This window comes from Saccopteryx leptura, chromosome 5 (genome assembly GCF_036850995.1).
Source record: "Saccopteryx leptura isolate mSacLep1 chromosome 5, mSacLep1_pri_phased_curated, whole genome shotgun sequence".
In the NCBI taxonomy this organism is placed as follows: domain Eukaryota; kingdom Metazoa; phylum Chordata; class Mammalia; order Chiroptera; family Emballonuridae; genus Saccopteryx; species Saccopteryx leptura.
The window spans coordinates 198,307,104-198,321,488 of record NC_089507.1 but is presented as its reverse complement, the minus strand read 5'-3'; the positions used below and the strand labels follow the sequence as shown (position 1 = coordinate 198,321,488).

The following is a 14,385-nucleotide window of genomic DNA, read 5'->3' as shown; positions in this document are numbered from 1 at the left end:
GTTGTGTGAAGAGGGTGCTGAGGGTGTTTACAGTATAGTATTTATGACTTCAGTCTCCATTCACTAGCAGAGAGCACGGTACATAGTGGGTGCTTAAAAAATAGATGCCAAGTACTTGTGGGAGTGAGTGATTGCATTGTTAAGTAACGGACAAATAAGCTTACCTTCTAACAGATGTCTGCGCAGAAGCGGGTTAGATCAGGTTGTGAGAAATGTCATCTGTTCTCTGTCATCTCCAGAAACTTTTGTAATATTTGAATGATCACGGTTTTTGTTATGTGCACACCCACTTACCGTTTTCAATTTTGTTCAGGCTCATCTGTTTAAATGCATCTTTTTTTTTTTTTAAGAAGAAAAGTATATCTCACTACTTGTAAACAGTTATAACAAGTATATTTTTTCTAATACACAATAACATAAGGCATATGAATTTATACTCATATACATCTATTGGATGGCTGTATAATTTGACTTTCTACACATACCAAGATAAACTTTGTTCAAAAACGGCATGTCTTGTTAGATTCCACATGCCTGCAACGCAAAAGAAAGTTGGGAACCAACGTGATGTGGGCGTTGTAGAGAGAAAGTTGCTAAATTGCCTTAATTCCTGAGCTAGAATGTGGCAGTTTGAGATGAGTCAACACGCACCAGCATTGACGAGTTGCTGTATTTCTCTAGGATACCACATTTGCAGATGTACCGAGTATGGAAGTCCTGAGCACTTGCAATAAGAGGCAGTTTCTGAATTTATTAGCGAATATCCCAGAGCTTCCAAATCCTCAGGACAATCGGGACAGAAAATATCATATGAAGAACATACTCATCTTACAATCCTTAACTAATCCAACTATCCTTCACCAAGACACATGTACAGTCCTGGGAAATAATTTAAAGCTAAGGTCTTCTTATCAGGGACCCTGATTTTGTATAAGAATAGTTTTTAAAACCTTTTCTTAAATTGCAAGAGAATGTGTTAGATACTGTTAACATATGATTTGTATGCTCCTAGGGTATTCATGACAACCCCTGACAGTGTTTACATCTGGATACATCTGTTTTCAGAATACACAGTTTTGTGGGGGGTTTTTAACAACAAAATTTACAAAATTTCCTTCATGCACAAAGCCCCTAATATAGTTGGAAGGCCCATACCTACCTGACAGGTCTTGGATGTCCCTCAAAGACCAGTAATCCATAAATTCCAACATCAGAGCAGTAATCTGAAGACAGTGACGGTTTAGTTTTTTTTTTGTTTTTGTTTTTTTTTTGTTTTTTTTTTTGTATTTTTCTGAAGTTGGAAACAGGGAGGCAGTCAGACAGACTCTCGCATGCGCCCTACCAGGATCCACCTGGCATGCCCACCAGAGGGCGATGCTTCACCCATCCTGGGACGTTGCTCTGTTGCAACCAGAGCCATTCTAGTGCCTGAGGCAGAGGCCACAGAGCCATCCTCAGTGCCTGGGCTGACTTTGCTCCAATGGAGCCTCCGCTGCGGGAGGGGAAGAGAGAGACAGAGAGGAAGGAGAGGGGGAGGGGTGGAGAAGCAGATGGGCACTCCTCCTGTGTGCCCTGACTGGGAATCGAACCCGGGACTCCTGCACGCCAGGTCGACGCTTTACCACTGAGCCAACTGGCTAGGGCTGTTTTAGATGAAATCAGTGGCAGTGAGGGTGAGAATAAATGTCACGGATGCCTGCAGAGATGGTGGCTTTGATCGCTTTGTGATTGATGATTATAGGGCTTTGAAAATAATCATGTCCTAGGATGATAATCTAACCTTTTATTGTTGGCTTTCTGCTACATTCTATGATCTTTGCTGAACACACACATTTTTATTAGAATTCTTACATTTTTCCTGTTTTGGCTGCATAGTAATACTCCATGAAATGTGTCTGAGAATGGTGTTGTAGTTGCCTTAAAAATTTTTTTTTTGCTTTGTGTTTTGTGTTATCTTAGCCAATGATTTGTTTTCACATGCTTTGGTTAGTTGTGTAGGAATTTATGTAAATGTATTTTATTTTGACATTTAATTTGTACCGATGTTTATTGAGATAGTTCCTGAATCAACAGGTTCTATGTAGATTTGACTACATTTATTTTGTCTTGTGGATTGCTTTTTAGTCACCAGTGTTCCTTGAGATAGTGCCAGTGGGTGGACCATGTCCTGTGGGAACAATTTACCAGCAATCTGTTCCCTTACAAAAGTTTTGTTCACAGACTATCTAAAATGATCTTGCAAATGGGGGGGGGGTCATTACTCGACAGATAAATGGAATAAGTTTACATGGTGCAATCGTATGGCACATAGTTTCTTTTTGTTTTGCTGGTATTTATGAATTGTGTTTTCTCTGGCTGATTCACCGACCCTGGTGTAATCCTGGAAATCATACAAACCATTATGGGGGATTCGGGGAAATTTTTCATTTCCTCCCTAAATCTAGTGCTATGGCGCCACCTGCGGGTTATATTTGGAATTGTCATTTTTATTTTTACTATTTCTGGCAGCAGGAAGGTCTAGGTCTGACGCATGCCATACACACTAAGGCATATTTAATCCACTTTCACTCCTTCTCCCATCCCATTTTCCAGTTTTCATACAGAAATCCTCTTCTAGGGTTAGGCTTATACAGAATCAGCATGCCACGGAGGTTTATCATAACAACCATGGAAGAAATTTATGAAAGAGAAGGATTCAACAAGTATGTGTTGACACCGTATTCATGAGATTCTTTCGGGAATGCCTTGATAAAATAACCACGGGCTCATCTTTTCACAGTTGTGTTGTGTCATCTTAACCCTGGTAGATGACAACCTATCCCCTAAAAGTACTGATGTCCAATAAATTTGGAAGAAATGCTTGGTATTAATCCTTCTTTTTGAAATCCAGCATGCAAATCATTTCCAAGGCCCCGAGATGTCTTGCAGTAAAGAATCTGTTTCCTTGTTTAAACCAGAGATGTGCAAATTTATCAAATGTGAAGCCTCTTCTTTCCTTTTTTATATAAACAAACAAGAACATACTACTGGTGAGAGGCCAGATTTATTCCTTACGAAGCGGACAAGACCTCCTTAAGGAGTATCTTTATAAAAACTACCTGTTCTTGAAGACCTACGGTGTTGTAGGTATTGAACAAGGCACTTAAAGACCTATGATCTCATTTAGTCCTTAAAATGGCCACTTGAGAGTGTGTTATTCGCATTGTAGTGAAGGACCTGAAACTTGAAGAGTTAGTAATGTGTCCAAGATCACCTGTCTCGTAAGTAGTTGAGGATTTCATCACTCTGGTCACTCATCTGCTCACTCATTCATTTAGTCAGTAAATGCCTATTGGGCATCTGCTTGGTGCCAAGCCCTGTGCCAGGTGGTGGAGACACACTGGGCTGCCAGGGAGGCTTGTTTCTGCTCTCTGAGAGCTTCTAGTCTAAAAAAGGATCACAGTCAATGATTAAATATTTCATTTGAAATTTGACCCAATCACATTGAAAGGAAAGTGTTTATAGTATATTGAAGCGGAAGTGATGGTTTGAGGGAGGGTGATACAGGGACTTTAGATAGGGTGGTCACAGGAAGTTGTGGCTTTTATCCCAAGACCTGAAGTCTGAGAAGAGGCAGCCATACTGAAAGTGAGGGAAAACCAGTTTCCTTAGCAAGATCAACAAGTACAAAGGCCCTGAGACAGAAATGGGCTGGGAGGTTCAAAGAGCAGACAGAAGGCCATGTGGCTGGTGCTGAAGGGGCATTAGGAGATGGCTGGGTGCTGTTTGGTTCTCCTGGCAACAGTCTGAGTTAGCAAGAGCAGGACCATCACAGACATTGTATGTGCAGCAGTTAAGACTGAAGTCATAGATTAAGATCTGAGCAAATGTGAAAAAAATGAGAAATAAACCAGGGCCTCAAAATTTCATGTCTGTAGGAACCAGGGGATCATGCCCAGAGTGAAATAGGGCTGGTATGGGAGTGGTAGGTCCCTGATGAGCCACAGATGTCCTCTGCAGAGGGCAATCTGCAGTCAGCTCTTGTCCGTCAAGCTGTGGCAGGACATAGGCCGATGTTGCCTTCCAGTTGTATAAAAGAACAGGAAGAGGAGCCCCCTTGTGGGAAGTCTCCAGGTATTTAATAGTGACAAGCAAGTCCACAGTTTTATGACCTGTATAGGGTTTCCAAACCAGTGCCAACTTGTGACCTTTCTATGAACTGCAAAAGTATACGGAAATCTTTGTACCCATCCCTGGGCTTTAGGCTGAAAATAACATTCAGACCACGCTGGAGCGATTCAGTGAGCCATCATAACAGAAGCTGCCAATGTGTGCGTTTTGGCTCGACCCCAGGTGAAGGCTATCAGTCACTCTTCTTGCAAACTCACAGAATGCAAAGGGCTACAGTTGACTCTGCGGAGAAGGGCTTTGCAGTTGACCGAGGGTTTGAGTTTCGTGTTAATACTGTTTGGATCCTGTCTGCTTCCTGCGGGAAATTCGATCGGGCTATAATAAAACTATACTTGGATTTTGACTGGTACTCACGAGTACAGTTTCTCTTCAGTAGTGCATGTATGTATCTGTGTATGAGAAAGAGAACAGAATTCGTGTTCACGCATGGCTGGGAGGCTGGAAGAAGTGATTTCTAGTGAAATAAGCTATTTTAATATTCAAGACTTCTCTCTTAATCCCTGCTGTTGTGTGCCTGTGACTCTATGACTGAGAAGGAATTTGCGTATGGTTCAGAGCTGAGGCAGGCACACACTTGAATCGGTGATCTCTGTTCTCTTCTTGTTGGGGTGTTGTGACCGCAGTAACTCACTCAGGTAGGACTTCCCAGTTCAGCAAACCTTGTCATTCTCAAAGTCTCGGGAGGAGGGCCAACCACAGGGCCTTGGACTGAGGTCTGTCAAACTGTCAGAGGCCTGGGCTGCTTGCGATCACGTGATAGAGAATAACCATGAGGGCCATAGGCCACCATCAACTTTTGTGCTTGGTTCGCTGTTTGAACGTGGCATGATTTTGCGTGTGACTGGGAGGGGCGGGCATGCCCACTTAGCTGGTGTCTGACTCTGATTGTGTCGGCTTGTTCTGCATGTCCGGTTCCCAGGAGTCCTGTGCTCCCTGCTGCGGGTTTGTTCCGCTCAGGCCTACCTTTTGCACGCCCACTGTGTTAAATTTCTTGGCTCCTGGTAACCTCAACCAGCAGATGGCAGTAAAACCACTTGTTTTTATAAAATCAAGCGATCTCTCTGCAGGGATTGGCTAACTAGAATCTGCTGGTTGAGGTTTCTGTAAACAAAGGTGCATTGGAACATGGACATCTATGCGCACGGTCTGTATCAACCATGGCTGTCTGTGTCACAAGCAGCAGAGTTGCAATGAGATCAGATGGTCTGTAAAATCTGAAACATTTAGCATCTGAGTCTTCGTAGCGACCGTTTGCCATTCTCACCCCCCTCCATTGTCACAGAGGGGGCTGACAGTGGCCTTGCGTGTTACCTTCCTGACTTCTTCACTTTCTTGGTTGGAACCTAAACCTGAAATAATTAAGGCCAAATGGATTTTAGGAAGCCCTCCTTTATACCAAGATTTCCTAGGTATAATAAATGTAATATTATCTTATTTCTGGCCAGGTTTACAGAGTGTCCTAGCCAAAAGTTTCCACAGTCCTGAGATTCCGTCTCATTTTTTCTAAAGGCACCGAGAGTTAATGAAAACAAAAAATTGACAAAAATAATCTGTGGTCTAATCATAGCTAAAGGCAAAGGCCGCATGCAAATGATATGTTAATATCACAAGCTCTCCTGAATCTTATTTGCATATCACTGCGAGTGTGCTCTGGGACCAATCCTGGGTCATGTTATTTATTTCTGTTCCATAGAAACTCGTTACTAGCTCATCTGATCGTGGGCTTTCCTGACATGTAACCGCTGTTTTAACATTCTTTTTGCAAAAGATGTCTCCAGTCCTCTGAAGCTTCATCGAACAGAGACTTTTCCCGCCTACCGATCTGAGCACTGACAGTGACTGCCCGGCACAGGTGTGTGACATGCTCGGGATGCATCAGGCACAGGTGCCCTCGGAGGTCACGGGACGACCACGAGAGAAGGCTGAAGGAAAGAAGCTTCCAGTCCTGGCTAATTGTGTGGTGATTGGGAAACTGCAATACAATATTTGTCTTTCTTTTCTTTTTGTTCTTTCTTTTTGTATAAAAAACAAACAAACAAACCCTTTGCGTCTCTGAAACATGCTCTGTAGATATCGACCCCCTTTTACAGCTGGGACAGAAAGGGGTCGATGCCACACAATGATTTTCTATTGTAGATACCATGTCCCTTGCCCTCCGCAGAATCTGTCCTTTTGTGGGTTCTTGTGATTTTTTCCTTTTCTGTGTCTCAATTGTATGACAGTCGGCAGCGACAATAAATGCCTCTTAATTATTTGTTATTTGTGTATACTGGATTCCTCAGTTGTTAATTTCACGGTTCTGGTTAACTGTGGGCACTCATATTTTATTATATTATTAGTTAGTAAAACCAATGCTTTGACTCATTCTTATTATGTTATTAAGAAGTAACTTTTCGAAGGACCCTTTGGTATTCTTTACAGGGTGGTGGTTCTTCACGCAATCTCCCCCTTTCCCTTTTTTGAAAGCCTTTATTTTGTTTGAAGGATCTTCATAAAACGTTTTGAAATAAAAGATCATTCTTCACCCAGAGGCTCTTTGGATTCTGGCAATCAGGTTTTCTCTGTATCGTCAGTGTTTCTGAAGGGCGGCAAGTCCTTTCCTTACGAGCTGTGAGCAAGGCTTGGCACGGCGTTTGACATACGGCCAACCGTTTACACATTCACTCTCATTCATGAAGCTGGTCTTTGCTGAGCACTCACTCTTCAGGGCACCTGCTAGATGGAGCCCAAGGATCTAGAGATAAAGGGACACAGGCCCTGTCTCCAAGGACCTCACCAGCAGAGGAGTTCGACTGGGAAGTAAGTTGCCATTACCATTCACAGGGACATCTGCTAAATGGCCCGCCAAGGTAATGCCCCTGTCGATAGCCACCACTCCGCTCCCTGGGAACTGGTTCTTGCAAGCTCAGGCTGCAGTCGGTACAAAGCCTCACAGTAACCATGGATGATGTCTGTTAAGGCCCCTGCTCTGTTTGCAGTAGTGTTGCCAGAAAAAATATAGGCCATCCAGATACATTTGAATTTCAGATATGCAATGAATAGGTTTTTTTTACTATTTATATGTGTGTTGCAAGGGATGTGATTATACTGTTGGAGAAAATTTTTTGTGTAACTTAATGTCCAACTTGACTGGATGATCTGTATTTTCCTTGGCTAACTTGGCATGCCCATTTCCCGGGCCCTATGGCCATGCCTGATTCATACATAGCTCAGGCTTGAAAAAGACATGTTGAATGAATGGATGGACGAGTAAACTTCTCTGCTAGGGATAGAATTCTTTCTGGAGGAGGAAAATTAACATTGGCTATTTATTTTCTCAGAGCCAGGCACGGGGCTAGGCCCTTCCAAAATTATGATTTTTACCAGAAAAATATTATCTTGTGTTTTCTAGGAAAAAAATTACCATATTTTTTGTTCCATAAGACGCACTCCCCCCCAAAAAAAAAAGTGAAGGGGAAAATGCCCATGCATCTGATGGAGCGAAAAATAAGGTATTTTATTAAATATTCTAATACACCATTTGATTCAGAATATTTTTTTTTCTTAATTTCCTCATTTCCCTAGGTGTGTCTTATGGTCAGGTGCATCTTACGGAGCGAAAAATACGGTAATTTTTCTAAGACCCAAGAAAAGAGCCATACAAAGGTTTATTTTTATGTGTGCTCTTTCCAAAAAGTACACAGTTTTCCAAAATAGGGATTGACCCATGACACTCCAGAGGTCCTGCTAAATCCAAGTTTGCCTAGCAAAAATCCCACAGGGTCTGAGTTACTAGGGATTTCTAAGAATGCCGCTGGTCAGGATGTCTTCCTCAGGGGTGCAGAAATATTGGGGAAAAGAGGGTTACACTGAACTAAGACTTATTTAGTGTGTTAAGGCTAGGTGAATGATTTAGTGCTAATGGCTTTGCTGGAATCCATTTGTGTTTTAGCTACTTTTCCCATGGTTTTAGCCCCGCCTCCTACTCCCAGGTGCATATCCACTCATCTTGCAAAAATGAGTTCACCACACGCATTTGATCATTTCGCTGGCTGTTCGTTTTCCTGACTCTGTCTGGCTCTTATTCTGTCTTCTTTCTCTTCTAAAACTGTCCTGGAGGAGGTCCTCCCTGAGTCCCAGGGCCTTGGCCACCCCCCATGGGGGATTAAATTGAAGAAGTAGATAAAGGAAGTGGAATTAAAAAAATAATCATAATTTTAATGAAGTCAGAATTGCCGAACCAAGTCTAAAGAATGTGTGAGGAAATGTGGCTGAATGTAGTTAACTGCAAGAAAGCACCTCTTTCAGGACTTTTTTTTTTAAAAAAGAAACATATTCACACAAAGAGTCCGAGTTCTCGTAGATTATCCTAACAGCTTTTGTGTAGTGTCCAGCACTTTTCTAAGTGCTTTGTTTACATTATCTTATTTAATCCCTACAACAGCTCTAGGGGGTAAGTATAATTATTATTCCCATTTTACAGATGAGAAAACTGAGACTTAAGGAGTATGAGTAATCGCAGTCATAGGCCCAGGGTCTCTTAGCTCTGCTAAAAGGTAAACTGGGACCCATTAAAGATGTTAAGAGTTTATTGGAGCATATACATGGATTCGATTAGGGCAGTGCCCAACACCAGGTGGTTAGGAGTGTCCCAGGGACAGGAGCTAGGGCAGAGGCTTTATAGACAAGATGCAGTCAGAAGCAGAGCAAGAAAAATGATTTGATTGGCTAGAGCATAAATGGTTTCCTGGCTTGGTGAAGCCTAGTTGGCTGTTTGTGATCGATTGTTCTTACGTTTCCTTTCCTTGCGTTCCAGCGCACTGACTCTTGCTTACGTTTAGTTTCTCTCACATGGGCTAACAAGCCATCAATGCCACCCAGCCCGATAGCCTCCTTGCATAACGACTTTAACAGCTACTACAGGGTAGTCACATTTGAACCCAGGTATTCTGAGTCCTGAGCTAGCTATGTAAGCCATAGGGAGCAGCAAACTTTTTTTTTAAGGGTCAGAATATAAATATTTTAGGCTTTGGGGGGTCATGCACTCTCTGTTGCTATGGTATTGCAAAAGCAGCCACAGACAACACATAAACCCACAGGGATGGCTGTGTGCCAATAAAACTTTATTTGCAAAAACAAGTGGCAGGCTGGATTTGCCCACTGTAGTCACCAGTCCCTACCCTAGAATATGAGGACCTCAAATACTATTTATTTTTTTAAAATTAGTTTCAGCTTTTTGGTAGAAACCAGGAGAAATTTAAACACTTTAACCTCTGGCCTTAACTAAGGGGAGGTGTGATTAGAAACGATTTTGTCTTTCTTTTCCTTATCCCTTACCTAAGTGGTGAAGACGCAAGTGGGAGAAAGGGGGCGTTTTCAAAGTCGCGGCGGCTTTGTACATAACTCAAAAGCACTTATGCCAACATTGCAAATAAACTGAAACCTGAGGGTTAAACTACAGGCTATTTCTTAGAAACAGTTGTTTCTCTTTTAATTACAGACTGAGGAAAATGACAGTTTCTTGGCGGGAGGCAGGGTCCAGAAAAGGGGAGAACATTTCATATTCCCCTTTGCGCCCTCAAGCCAGCACTGAAAAGACCTCTCTCTTACCCTGTTTAAGGCAGAAGAATGCAGTCGTTGTTAGAATGCTTTCTGGAGTAGGACAGCTTGGGATTCTGAAGTCCATGCAGTCATTTCCCAAGTATTTACTCGGTGAGGTGTCTGGGTGACAGTTGTTCCCTGTCACACTGTGTGAAGAAAGACAGGTGGACCTGCCTTCCCAGTGCCTGTCCAGGGTGCCAAAATATTTCAACCAATTGTTCAGGAAACAGACAAAACTCAAGAGAGCACACCTTTGTTCAAAGAAACCTTTTATGATTTCTCTTTGGAATAATCTTGACTTTGAGAGGGGAATACAGCACCAATCTTAACAGAACCTTCTTCCCTAGTTCCAGAAGGGCAAAATCCGATTTTGGGGTTTCAGTGAAGACCACGCACTCAATACTTCTCCACTCATCTGGAAGTTTTAAGTTCTTTTGGTTAAATATTGGAGGTGAGGCTGCCCCTCTTCTGATGGTTTTTAAAGCAGCTCTTTGGAGCAATCTATTGTGATTTGACTTGGTCGCAGCAGCACCTGGCGCTCACCATTTCCTACACCTGTGCACAACCAGCTATCCCCGCTCGTCCTTATCAAATGTTAGCCAAAGACGCTCAGACAGTCGCTCTGGGTTGGGGCCCCGGAATCTACATTTTCAATCAGCATCGCTAGGTTTTTACAATGCAGGTGTATCTGATCCCACTTCAGGAGACCTCGAGGAGATAGAAATGGAGAGAGCGCCCATCAGGTGAGACCTGGCACCTGAAAGCAATGAGTAAGGTGCTCTTGAGCATGGCAGCTTCCGGGAGTCCGCGGGAAGAGCCCGAGGCCAGGAGCCCGGGGACCTCGGGCACAGGCACCGGTGCGATTCCACACCTGGGCACACACAGGAAGGGGACAGGCGATTGCTCCAGAAGTGGGCTCCCCGGTGGTGTTTTCTTTGTGGCTATGACAACTGACAAGGATCCTCAGTTTGACCTCCTTTGTTTCTCTAAGATGCCTGAAGTGCCCAAAGCAGCCAGGGCGGCGTGTGAGAGCCAGGCACCCACCACAGAAGAGGCGCAGGGTGAGCCTGGCCGCCGACTCCCAGGTAACTAGGGCGCCCTAGTAACAAATGGGCCTGGGCCGCTACCCCAACCTGCCTCCCACCCCTCCCCCTCTCCTTCCCTCTCCCCCTCTCCTTCCCCCTCCCCCTCTCCTTCCCCCTCCCCCCCTCCCCGAGCTCTCGCAGCCTGATCTTTGGCAATCTTGCGCCCCCTCTTGGAGCTTGCTTGGCTGCATTCAAAGCTACTGGAGATGGGCAGCGACTAGGATTTTGGCAGAGTCCTGACAGACCATGGCTGCTCTTGGCCTCTGTATGTTGTGTATCGTTGATGGTTTATGTGGGAAAGAAAGAGGCCCCGGACTAGGTTTAACCGTGAGCTTTTTCAGTAGGTAGTTATACTTTCCCTGGGCCTAACCAATAAGGGACACATTTTCTGCTTTTTGAACACGGAACCTGCATTTTTCCCTCTGACGCGGGGTCTCCCAAATTCTGTGGCCGGTCCGTGGGGAGGTCCTTAAAGGGAAGGCGAGCTCCATGGGGTGGGGAATGTGCTCAAAGGACTTATCTTCTGCCTCTTTCCTACTTTCACACGTGGCTTCCACGTACAACTGTGACTCATCTTTTTAAACCTTCCAGTCCGGACATTGAATAGTTGACCTCTATTGAAGACAAGTCACACACTTCTTGTTGGAAGCAAATGCCCCCAGCCAGGCACGGTGACTGCACCGCGCTAAACACTGTAGAATTATTTTCCTCATCATTGCATTCCTTTTAAAGTCGTAGCGTCAGAACAAAGAAAGGAGAGCATTTGGTTATCAAAGGACGCCAGCCCCCAAATTTACTTCCCTTTAGCTGTCATGCAAATTTCCAGCCAGAGGCCGCGCTGGATGGCTTTGAAGATAAAGATCACAGCACCGGTTCGGGAGCAGCTTCAAAAGCGGTTCTGAGGATCCTGTGATTTACTTGGGGACGGAAGATGAGAGCCGAGAACAATGGGCTGTGCTCGCGGTGAAGGCGTAAAAGCCCCGCGTCTAATTCTAGTCCCCGCGTTGGCTGGAGGAGGGATCCGCTAAACGGTGGAGGGTCAGACAGGGCGAGAGCAGGCTTGCCCCCGCTGCCTTCCGTCAGATGCCAATTCAGGCGTTTTTGCTGGGGACCAAGTGTTGTTCTTAAGTGAATTTTTGGCCAATATGGAGTCAACGAGTGGATTTACTTGTCAGCCTTTTTGGAGTTTCCCTTCAGTAAACGGCATCGGCAGGACGTGCTATAGAGGGCGGAGTTTTTGTTGCAAGCTGGCTTAAGCTAGTTTGGGCCGTGTTACTTATTCGCTGTTACCGAATAAGTAACTTCCCGTGATTAAAAGCGGGTGAGGGTCGGTCCCCTCACTTTCAAACAGGCCACCAGATGGCTGTTCACAGTTTACTTGCCCCAAATTCCCAGATACCTTTAAACAGTTATTAGCCAACAGGTACAAAAACAGGGAGGTGGCCCAAGTGTCAAGCCCCACACTGTCAGGTGTTCTGGCTGCTACATGGTAAGGTTTCCTGGAGGCAGACAGGACAATATTCCAGCGGCAAGATCCACCTAAGGCTCTGGCGGGAAGTGGGGGAGTCCCATCACCTTCAGTTGAAAAGTGAAACAGTCACCGACCAGGGCGCCGCTGAGCGGGGCCCACAGGAGTCTTACTCCCTAATCCCAAAGGGGATTTCAGATCTGGTTTATTTTTTTGTTGCGGGATGTTTTTTTGCTTCTTCCTCCCCTGCCCCATCCGTGCCTTCTTATAACTCCCTTATGTATTCATCTGTGAAAAAAGCAATTGGTTATTAGAAAAATGTGTATCTCCCCATTATACCATCCCATGCCACATCAGAATGCATTGAAGATTGTGTGCTATGTGATAAAAATGGCAAATATAATTTGTATGCAAATATCTCCTGGGATTATTTTGAGTTTATATTTTCTGACTGTGTGCAGTAAAATACACCAAGTGAATCAGACACACGCTAGACCCTGCTGTGATAAGAAAGTGTCCTATAGAGAAGAAAAGGAAATGTCCCTCGTATCAACTTATTCAGATTCTGTCTAAGAAATGGTAGTGCTTCTTCCCCCCAGGAGACGGAGACTCCAGATTTCATTTTCTTGGCCATCAAATGTGCCTGTTTTCAACCCGTTTGCCCCCTGCTTGGTCCAGGAGTTCCAGAGAGGCAGAAGAGAAAACACTGTGTGCCTGATATATTCTCCCCTGGGGCCTGTTGCCTGGAGCCAGTTAACCTGATGATTGCCAAATTGTGTCCCCTCTCCTGTTGTGTGGAGGGGCAGTGGCCTGATGTGTCTGGCTGCCCTGGTGACTGGGTACTCCTGGTGTGACCCATGATGGGAGAATGCCTGCAACGTGCCCAGCAGTGCATGCGGCACTTGCATTGAGAAATCCGATAGCCTGAAGTTCCAAGCATATTCAACACATTATTTAACTATGTGTACCAATAATTCAAGAGAAACGAAGACTGCCTGAACCCCCGAGATCTGCTCCCAGTCGTGTCTTCCCTTTGGTCCTTTCTCAGCATAGTCTTTTGCTTAAAGCTGAACTTTCCTAGGGGAGCAAAGAATAATAACTTATCACAGGATCGTGTTCTCTCTGTTGTCGAAAGCTCAGAGTGACACATGTGTGGATCCGTTCACTGACACATTCCTCAAACGTGACGAGCGACCTCGATGTATGCCAAATATCAGGGGAAGTTCTAGGGAATATGTGGAACTACACGTGAAAGTGATTTTTCTCAAGCAGCTTAACACTATGAGGGAGAGTTTGAGAGGACAGAGATGCAAGTTCAGTGCGGTGACTGGCCTGTGATGACATGCAAGTCCTGAGTGTTTGGAAGCCAAGAAAAGGGGGACCTAATTCTAACTGGAGTATTCACTGAGGGCTTCCTGGAGGAGGTAGTGCCCAAAGAAGAGTGAAGAAGCTTAAACGAGCATTGCTCACTGGGCAGGGAGGTGCAGCAGAAGGAAAAGAATCTATCTGTAAGAAGACCGGGGTATCCTAGAGCATTTTGGAGCCTTGAAGGAGGACAAGGGCCATGAAAGAGAAGGAAAACGAGAAAGTGCTAGGAAGAAAAGGAGGTGGTCAATTAGGTAGACTTAGCTGTTCTTCCAAGGGTGGTAGGGCCCAGATTGGCTGACAATTGGTATCTGGTTCCCAAGTGCTCCCTTTCTGGAGTGTCACAATAGATGCCACTTGCTTTGTCTCCTTGCACAGAAACCCCCTCTGCTCCCCATTTCAGTGACTATTGAACAGGCCTCTGTGACTTTTTTTTCTCTCTAAGTAGCAGACACAGTGATGGGATGTGAAAGAGACAAACTTGTATAATACTTGGCTCCTGACAGCCATTCACTTATTCATCTAGTTACTAAAAGTTTATTGAGCACCTATTATGCGCTTTAGACATTGGTGATACAGCAGTAAGCACAACAGAAAAATTCTCTGCCCTCCTGGCATGAATAGGTCACATTTGCGTCCTGTCTGCTCTTAATGGTGCTGTTGAGAAAACCAGGCAGCATGGATACAGGGAGTTCTGGATGAGGTGTTGTAATTTTA

The 14,385-nt window shown here is 44.6% G+C and overlaps 1 protein-coding gene across 2 annotated transcripts in view; it reads left to right on the top strand.

Moving 5' to 3' along the window:
* The window catches only part of DOK5 (docking protein 5), a 114,484-nt gene extending 108,055 nt beyond the window's left edge, over positions 1-6,429 (top strand). For both annotated transcript variants that reach the window (XM_066387447.1, XM_066387448.1), the window contains exon 8: positions 5,939-6,429. In XM_066387447.1, coding sequence (XP_066243544.1) covers positions 5,939-6,003 — 65 coding nt within the window. In that variant the 3' untranslated portion in view covers positions 6,004-6,429. The remainder of the gene's footprint in view (positions 1-5,938) is intronic.
* The last annotated feature ends 7,956 nt before the right edge of the window (positions 6,430-14,385 follow it).